The sequence below is a fragment of the Triticum aestivum genome, chromosome 4A (genome assembly GCF_018294505.1).
Source record: "Triticum aestivum cultivar Chinese Spring chromosome 4A, IWGSC CS RefSeq v2.1, whole genome shotgun sequence".
Classification (NCBI taxonomy): Eukaryota; Viridiplantae; Streptophyta; class Magnoliopsida; order Poales; family Poaceae; genus Triticum; species Triticum aestivum.
Genome location: NC_057803.1, coordinates 358,734,136 through 358,744,066, shown reverse-complemented (window position 1 = coordinate 358,744,066; position 9,931 = coordinate 358,734,136). Strand labels below are relative to the sequence as shown.

Sequence of the window (9,931 nt, the reverse complement as noted above, 5' to 3'; positions counted from 1 at the left end):
AAGGACTCTCCTTCCGAACTGCTCCACCACCGCCGCCGACAGCGAAGACGAGTGGCTGCTTAGGGCCAAGCCCCTGGCGAAGTCGTAAGTATTTGGATACCAGAGTAACTCATAGTATACCTTTCTCACACTGCTTCTCCTAACGTCGAATATGATTATGCAGTCCGCCCCAAGCCCGTATCGATGTATCATCATCGGACGGTTCCTTGGACTCATCGGACATGAATAGTGATACACTTCCAACCGCCTCCTCCCCTTGCCCTACGGACAATGCCGAGGTATTGTCTCAAGGGGCACCGAGCCGGGAGGAGACAGTCTCGGAGGCGCCTCAAGGCGACCTTCCGGACTCCAAGAGTAAAGGGAGCAAGGCTCCCGGGGGCTCCCAGTTCGGCCCTCAGCCGAACACCGCGCCGGAACCTCCAGTGGTTCTGAACTCGGGCAGGCAGCCCCCTTCCAAAAGGTGCAAGACGCCCGTGGTGGTGACCTCTGTCCATCTAGAGGCACCGGACAACCTGTTGGGAGCGCTTCGCGGCGCTTCCATCGACGAAGAGCACCGCACTATTATGAGTGTGGTGATCAAGAAGGTTCAGTCCGCCAAGAGCGGACTGACAGAAGACTATGCCAGCCTTCTAACAGGCTTTGAGGTAAGTATTTAAAATATAGGAAAAATATTACCGCATAAACAATAGCCCCTGATGCTCTGCTTGGTGTTCACAAAGAAAAGCCGAATAGAGGATCAATAATATCTGCAGGAGTCTAATATAAGTATGTTTGTATGCGTATGCAGGCTTCGCTGCTGACCTCTGCCGCACTGACTGCGGAGGTCGCCGCACTGAAGCAGGACCTCGAGGGGTCCGAGAAAGAGCTCGGCCTTGCCAAGAGGCAGCTCGAGGAGAACAAAGGTAAGTAATACCTTGTCTATATATAAAAGAAAATGTGGTTGTGAAATGACAGGATGATCATGAATGTGCCAGGGGCCACGACCGAAGTGGCGACCCTGAAGCAAGCGATGTCCGAGGCCGAAGACAAAGCGGCCAAGGAGCGCACCGAGCGGGAAAGGCAAGAGGCATGGGTGGGCGAGGTGCAGCAAGAGCTCCAGGCTCTCGTGAAGAAGCATGAGGCTTTGGAGCTTGAGTCGAAAAACGCGAGAGTCGGAGCTTGCCGCGGCCCTCGAGAGCACAAAGCATGCCAAGGCCGAAGCCCAAAAGGCCCTCCAGGAAATTGAGGCGATGAGGAAGATAGCGGCTGGTAAGGCATTCAATATGCAAAGCAAGCATGAGAAAGTGAATTACTTGTTACTTACCCGAGTCCGGAGCTCTCCAGGAGCATTCGCGGATTTGCCCCGCAGCGGGTCGGATGCCACGAAGTATTACCAGGCCGAGGAGGGAAGCTCGACGGAGAAGTTGTTCTAGTCTCAGTATACTGGGACCGAACACCCGATGCCTATGAGCGACCAGCTGAAGCAACTGGTCGAGCTGCACAAGGCGGCCGAACAGGCCATGAAGGGCTTTATAGTCCGGATGTGTCCTGGTGACTCCCTTCCCAACAGCTACTTCGGCCTGGTGAGGTGGCTTGTGGATGCCTGCCCACGGCTGGAAGTCATCAAGCGATCCGTCTGTATCGAAGGTGCCCGTCGGGCTTTTGCCCATGCAAAGGTGCACTGGGCCAAGATGGACGCCGAGATGGTGGTGAAGGAGGGGCCGCCGCAGGGCAAGGAGCATCGCCACCCCGAGATGTATTATGAGGGTGTCCTAAAGGGTGCCCGTCTTGTAGCGGACGAGTGTGCGAAAGATGTAATATTTGAATGAACTTGCTCGTGTGATCCTGTATTATGAAAACTTGTCCATATGCGCTATGCAACGCTTGTTTGAATTTAAAATATTACCCGTTGTTCGGCTGTTTATCAAATCTGAGAGATGACTAGTCGTCGGCTTCTGCCCCCATGCCACGAGTGTTGGGGTGTTCGGGATACACCTGAGCACTCTTTTTCCCATTTTTAGGTTCTTCGAGGAAGGTGCTCAGCACGACGAATAAGGCAATCAGACTATGATGCTTTATCACTCTCACTTAGCCATAGAATTCTATAATTTTAAATTTTGGCGAAGCCCCTAGTATTCGGAAGGCCGAATTCGGGGTGCTATACACGCCTTAAGCCGGACAAAGCCGACTCCTCGCTCTAAGCGGCATAAGTCTTTAGGGACTCGAAACCTCTCGAACAACGACCAGTTCTTGCCTTATCTTGACAGTCAGTTTTAGCTTTCTCTACTGAGGTGCTTAGCCCAGCTGAACCGGGGCACAATCGCAGTAGTTCTCCTAGTGCTACCTTAGCCGATATAGCGGAACGTAAGGTACCAAAACATGAGAGCCGGGCAAACCCAACTATTGACCCAAGACATGATCCGGAGTTGATGCATATAATTCTATAAGTTCGGGGTGTCGCACTGTCGAAAGTGTTCGGACTTCTCACGCCGTATTATGGGGTATGCTTAAGCCCCTAGCATATTGGCCGTACCAGACTGTGCGGGTGCTGGATGTCATGAATGAACATATCTCTACTCCTAATGGACGACTTGGTGAATAGTCTCCGCGGTTTAATTTTGCTGGTTTTTTCATCATCCTCCCACCTTCGGTTTTTTTCGTCATCCTCCCACCCCCGTTAACTCGCAACCCTCAAAAACCACCCCACGCATGAACCACTCCCCTCCCTCTCCTCGCGCAAGCATCCTCTCCTCCTACCCTCGCACGCGCTAGGGTTCCTGCGCTGCCGCCACACGGGAGCTTGTCGACCAGCCCAGCGTCCTCCGGATCGCCGCCGCCCCTCACCTGATCGCCGCCGCCCCTCACCTGATCGCCGCCGTCACCGCCCCGGATCGCCACCTTCGCTTTCGGAATCGCTGCAAACGTCTCGTCGCCCCGGATCGCCGCTATCACCGGGCCATGGCGGTGGAGGTCGACGACACTCGGAAGCACAGGGTGGCGGCTTTCCTGGACGACCCCTTCCAGGTGATGCAGGCGAAGCGGGGCCGGTGCTCACCGTCCGCCACCGCGGACTCGGTCGCCGACCTCGGCATCAACATGGAGTTCGACCCCGTCGAGGCGGTCCAGTTCGTCTTCCCCGGCGCCGATCCGCAGGTACCCCCGCCGCCGCTCCGTACCTCTTTCTTTCGCTTCTTGTTCTTTCGGTTGATTGGTAGATCATGCGCAGACGTGTAGTAGAGCCCGCCGATTCAGTTCATCACAAGAACCAATCGAACTTGGTTACACCGCAAGAAAGATTGTGCCTTGAATCTTGAAAAAAATTTCTGTTGTCGATTCATATCCCCTTTCTTGAATTTGAATAGACTAAGAGTTCAGAGATTGATGGAATTGGAAATCAAAAGTTCAGAAGAATCATCCACCACGATTTCTCTCTTGCGTGTGCCAAGTGCTTCGTGTATAAACCGTTACAGGGAAGCAGGGTAGGAATCACCCATGAGGATTATTCCTCTGCTGATCAATTATCGTACACGCCTTCGACCCGACATGATCGCCTGCCCTCCCGCCACTTTGAATTCTTCTCACATATGATGGCTAAATTTAGGATTCAGAAGTAAACTGTCTGAACTAAATAACTGAAAACAAATAGCTTGCACATTTGTTATATCCTTGTGCACAGAAGTTCTGCCATGGTTTTCTGAAATCCTGGTATAGCTTTGGTTTATGCCACAACAGTGGACTTGAGAACCCCGATTTGTACCATCTTGCTCTGTACATGTCTAATGGGTAATTTTGGGGAATTTCTAGCTTCCGCGGGGCTATCTCGAAGCGTCGGGAAATGTCTTGGATGCTGCCATCAGAAGCTTCAGGGATTATTTGGCATCGGATTCAGCAACGACCAATGCTGGTGCCTCCTCATCTGGAGGTATGGCTGACATGACTGAAAAATAATCCTGACTGCTTCTCTCTCTTGTTGCCTGATAGTTATAGTAATGTCTAGAGATGTATATTTTTTATAAACAGCACCATTCGTACAATTTGCATCTTGTCTAACTCTTGAACGATTGTTAATCGCAGTGGCATCTGATGTGCCGGTGATGAATACTCCAGCCAACAGGATTGAATGGGTAGAGCTAATTGTCAAGGAGATGTCGTCCGCTTCAGATCTGAATCACGCCAGGAATCGAGTCTTCAGGATACTTGAAATGTTCGACAAATGTGCTGCAAACTACAGTACTCCTGATGAGGCGCATAAAATGCGTGAGGTAACTAATGCATCCGCAGTTGCTTCATCCCTCCGTTCAAAAACATTACATATCATAATCGTCTGAGTTCAGACATTCATAGTGCCATAGTCAGAAAATCACAACATGAGACACAAAGCTAATGATATCAAATTTGTGGCGCCATAAAGTATGTGTTATTAGATTAATCATTGATTAGTGCTTGAGCCTAGAAAATTAAAATACACTTTATATTTCTGGAAAGGGGGTAGTTGATATTGCCAAATGGCCGGTTACTTCTGAGATGTGTTTCTGGAAATTTTGATGTGCTCACCTGTCCGGGCGCCGCAACCCCATAGAATGAAGCTTGATGCGTGTGCAGAATCGTTAATTATCTTATATTTGTGCATATGATTATAGCAACTATTTTGGGCTGACCTCTTGCTGTTCTAGCAAAAAATAATTAGTATTTTGTTTTTCTCTACGAAAGATCAGGTAATCTGATATCGAGCTCCTTATTTTAAAGTGATTGAATTTTGGGTTTGTAATGATTGTTCATGACTAATAGAAAATATATATTGTAAAATTCTAGGACTGAATGGATTTTTGGTCTATATTGCAAATATGTATAATGGATTATTGGTGAGCTCGGTATTGGTGGTCTACTCCCTTTCATCCCTGTATTTCTAAGAAAACCAAACTAATATGCATCCATGTATTTTGTTAATTCAAGTTCTTTCATATGGGTTACGTAAAAAGCAAATGTTGCTTCTTTTTATTCAGATGCTTTGAGAACCAAGTCTACCTGGTTCTCTTCCTTTCATACATGTATTTTAATGTGCAGTGTATAGTGTGTAGAATGAGAAAACTTGTGAATCTAGAGCACAAACTCATGATTGATCAAGGGAGTGGCACTGCCGGCTGGGTTAGAGTATAATCAACTGTACTTGGAGTTTTTTGTGTGATACGTGTAGCTTTCAGCTTGCGAGCCTTTCAAATATGCAAGTGTCCGATGCCATAGGCTACTATGGAAGTTGTGAATGCTATGTAGTTTCCGGTACTACTTGCATTCAGAAATGAACTATTTCAGGCTGACCATCTAAGTTTTACATTCCGTATGTATAGCAAGATCAAATTTATTTGTTCTAGGGACATTTCTGAACATGCGTATGGAATAAGATCATGAACACGTATATGGATTATGAATTTAGTATTTTTTCAGAAGTGAATTTACTTTTATCTATTGATAAAAAAAATATTTTTGCTGTCAGATGAAGGGCACGACGGATGGCGCCGGCGGGAAGGTGAGCAGCGGTGGAGATAAGCAAGGAAAGGAGTAGTGTGAGGCGGTTGGCGGTGTTGAAGAGGATGAGAGGGCCGCACACTCGGTGCCATGCTACTGGAGGGCCCGCTGCTGGAGGACGTCCTAGGGATTTTTGGATCAATGACAGTAACATTGGCGACACATATCTTCTTCCATCTCTGGATCCTGAATCTACAGTTCTGTAATCATCAAATACACGCAGTAGTGATGGTACAATTGCATGGTTGTGACTGCCGACCAGTACACGAGTGGGGCTGCCGTTCTCCTACCGGTAATCAGCTGCTCCAGTGCCACCGCATATATACTCCGATGAGTATCCTTGATATCTTCCCTCCACATTGCATCTAATGACACACTTCCACATTGCATCTGATGACACACTTCCAACTGGAATATATCAATTACATACCATGGTCATAAGTGTCACACTTCCAACTTAGGACATGTCATGATGATGTGCTTTTTGGTTATCCTAGGACTTACAAAAACATGTCATCTGATCTGTTCCCCTTCGGTACATTAGATGTTATAGGTCATTTGTTGAGCGGTTATAATGACTTCTTCTTTGGGTAAGTCTATGCTAAAATATATGCAGATTTCCTCTCAAAACTATCTACCAGTCATATTGTTAAGGGAGGATCCAATCTATTACTTTGAATTTAAGCTATCACATTTATCATATAGTATTTAATATTGGTAGAAGATTAAATTATTGACATGACTTTAATTGAAAATTTTAGGTGAAATTTGAAACTTCCCTTGAGAGATGCTAAAGTACTATTTATTTGACCGGTTTGGTGTACATTGACCTTTACCGCCTGAATGTTATGAATTATATTCGTGGTGGATGATATGAATGTTGGGGAGGTGATGGAGAAGTATGGCAAGGAACTTGTGAAGGCTGAGGGCATGGAGAAGAAGGGGAGAATCTAAGTGGGAGGCTGACATTAGCGAAGGAGAAGGCTAGATGAGTGTTGGCATTGGCCGACAATGGGTCATTGCAGATGGCATTCACTGAATTACTCAAGGAATTGAAGCTCCCAAAATGATCAAATAAATAAGATAGCAATGAGACATAGAATGTTGTGTTATTAATTATCTTTGTCCTCAAAAAGGATGTCGTGATAGTAGTCGTGCTTTGCCTATAAGTTGCTTCAACAACTATATTCTTGAAATGATGTGCCATAGGTAGGTGGAAAAACTAAGAAATACAAGCATTCCTCTGTGTGTGTGAGAGAGTGCTCTACACGCTGCCTTTATGGATTAAACCGGTGCTCTAATTAAATGATAAATTGAGTGTACTTTTTTTTCTTTGACCATTATATGAAAAAATGAATGAAAATGTGAGTACTATCCAGATTATCCATGAACTGCCCTGACATATGCTATAAAGAGATTGTGTGAAAACAAAGCTGAAGTTGTTGCCCAGGATGAGAAGGAAAGTGGTCTTCCAGCAACACTAAACATGGTCATGTATTACACATACACATGATGATGTATGTAATGCGTCCAATCATTGTTGTTTTTATGTCAAGTTCATTTGTCTTGCATTATTGTTTTGAATCAGAATGATCGAATCCTTTGATCGATGGTTACAGGCCCCCTTTTATATCTCCAGAAGAGACACGACGATTCCTCAAGGAGGCGCCGGTTCCAGGAGATCGAAGGGAGACGTCGGTTGTGGGACAAACCGCAATGATGGTTTTGGGCAAGGGGAGATTTTTCCCCAATTACAGAATTATTTTTAACACCCCCCCTAATCTATGCTTGCCCATGTAGATCATCTTCACGATTGTCCGGGAAGCTCTATCATCTTAAATGATTCTCCTTCAAAAGTTCTTCATAAAATCTTTGATGAGATCCTGAAACATATACTCACAAAGAAAGATAGCATAATGTGATGTCATTAAAATGAGGATATCTCAAGAAGAGACTCCCCCTGACACCTGCAAGTCCCTAAGTCTTCGCATACCAATTCCATGAACACATTTTTGGAATGTAGAATTGGTAGAGACTTGGTAAATAAATCAGCAAGGTTGTTGCATGATTTGACTTGCAGAATGCTTATTTCCTCGCTTTTCTGAAGATTATGGGGAAAAAACCATTTAGGAGAAATATGGTTGGTGATATTACTCTTGATGTATCCTGTTTGCATCTGCGCAACACAAGCCACATTATCTTCATAGATAATGCTAGGTGATTTTATCGAACCCATTCCACATGACTGTTGTATGTGGTTCATCATTATGCGAAGCCATACACATCCGCATGTTGCTTCAAATAATGAAATTATTTCAGAATGATTGGTAGATGTTGCCACCAGAGTCTGTTTCGAAGACTTCCATGATATAGCAGTGCCACCATGTAGGAAAACAAAGCTGGTCTGAGATCTGGCATTATGGGGATCAGACAAATAGCCGGCATCTGCATATCCAATCACATCAGAGTCCTGATTTTTCTGGAACTGGAAAAATAGGCCAAGATCCTTTGTGCCTTGGAGATATCGAAAGATATTCTTCACTCCAAACTAATGACGTTTGGTGGGAGCTGGGCTATGTCTAGCAAGTAGATTCACTACAAATGCAATATGAGGTCTTGTGCAATTTGCAAGATACATAAGCGCTCCAACAACACTAAGGTATGGAACTTCAGGTCCCAACACCTCTTCTCCATCTTTCTCTACGTCTAGACATCGAACCACCATGGGAGTTTTAGATGGATAGGATTTGTCCATATTGAATTTCTCCAATATTTTCTGGATATAGGCAGATTGGTGTACCATGATTCCCGAGGGAAGATGCTCAAGTTGAATAGCTAAGCAAAATTTGGTTTTACCCAAATCCTTCATCTCAAATTCCATCTTTACTTGATTGCGTGCTTCATCAATGTCTGGTGTGCTGCCAATGATGTTGAGATCATCAATATACACAGAAATGATGCAAAATCCTGTAGAGGACTTCTTGATGAAAACACATGGGCAATCAGCACTATTGGAGTAACCTTTCCGAAGAAGGAACTCACTGAGTCGGTTGTACCACATCCGTCCCGACTGCCTTAAGCCATATAGTGACTTATTCAGCTTTACACAATAGTGTTGCGTTTTGCATTTTTATTCGGGACAGAGATTCCATCAGGAACCTTCATATATATGTCCGAATCTAGTGACCCATAAAGATATGCGGTCACGACGTCCATCAACTGCATAGATAGACGATTTTGCACTGCCAAAGATATAAGATATCGGAAAGTGGTTGCACTCATTACTAGAGAATATGTTTCAGTGAAATCAATGCCGGGTTTCTGCATGAAACCTTGTGCTATGAGCCTTGCTTTATATCTCACCACCTCATTGTTCTCATTCCGTTTCCGGAGAAAACCCCATTTGAATCCCACAGGGAAAACACTTGGAGGTGTAGGTACTGCTTCAATGAATACCATTCTTTTGTTAAGCGAGGCAATTTCTGCTTGGATTGCATCCTTCCATTTAGGCTAGTCGGAGCGCTTTTGGCACTCAACGATAGACCTTGGATCATGATCAGTGAGAAGGGTATCTGCAATCTTTCAGCAAAATATATGTCGACAGTCGTAGTCTTATGGTCAAATGATTCTCCAGAATCAACATAGTTGATGGAAATTTCCTGCACCCCTAGTGACTCTTCGTGATTTCCCAATACGATCGAGTCTGGGTGTTCCGATGTCCCAGTCAGTTTGTGCACACTGGAACTGGGTTGTGGAGGTTGCCCTTCCACTGGGTGTATACTACCCGTCAGGTGTTTGTCAACGTTGAGTTGACCTGCATTTACTGACTCTGAGGTTTTTCTCCTCGATTTCCTTTGCTGCTTGCTAGAAACATGCTCCGGGTCAGAGGCCGTACTACTCCCCCTCTTTTTAGGGATAGGGAGTTGAGTGGTTTTTATTGGTACCTCCACTCTTTCTGGCGCGTTTCTGGCCGGGTTTAAGGATTTTGTAACACCTTTCAAATCAGTAAATGAATCTGGCAGATTATTTGCAAGATGTTGCAAATTAATGATCTTCTGAACTTGAAGTTCGGTCTCATGGGTACGTGGATCAGAGGATGAAATGGAATGAGCATTCCAATCAATTTCCGGGCATTCTTTCTGGTACTTGAAATCTCCCCCTAATGCCGGAAAATGTTCCTCATTAAATATGCAATCAGCGTGACGGGTTGTGAACATATCCCCAGTCAGGGGTTCCAGGTACTTAATAATCGACGGCGATTTGTACCCCACATAGATCCCCAACTTCCTGTGTGGGCCCATAGATGTCCGCTGTGGTGGTGAGATCAGGATGTATGCAGCACATCCGAACTTACGCAGATGGGAAATGCTTGGAGGATTTCCACGTACCAATTCCAGAGGGGAAGAACTGTGATATGCAGTTGGCCTCA

General features: G+C 45.4%; 1 protein-coding gene across 2 annotated transcripts; it reads left to right on the top strand.

Moving 5' to 3' along the window:
* The first annotated feature begins 2,686 nt into the window (after positions 1 to 2,686).
* Positions 2,687 to 6,834, top strand: LOC123086100 (uncharacterized). Of its 2 annotated transcripts, XR_006440438.1 has the most exons (5): positions 2,687 to 3,132; positions 3,784 to 3,901; positions 4,054 to 4,241; positions 5,471 to 5,794; positions 6,264 to 6,834. XR_006440438.1 is itself a non-coding variant. In XM_044507806.1 (4 exons), the coding sequence occupies exons 1-4, from the start codon at positions 2,938 to 2,940 to the stop codon at positions 5,537 to 5,539; spliced, it is 570 nt and encodes a 189-aa protein (XP_044363741.1). In that variant the 5' UTR covers positions 2,687 to 2,937; the 3' UTR covers positions 5,540 to 6,190. The 2 variants fall into 2 exon arrangements, 1 of the variants encoding a protein (XP_044363741.1); XM_044507806.1 differs by lacking the exon at positions 6,264 to 6,834 and having other exon boundaries at positions 5,471 to 6,190.
* Positions 6,835 to 9,931: the final 3,097 nt, after the last annotated feature.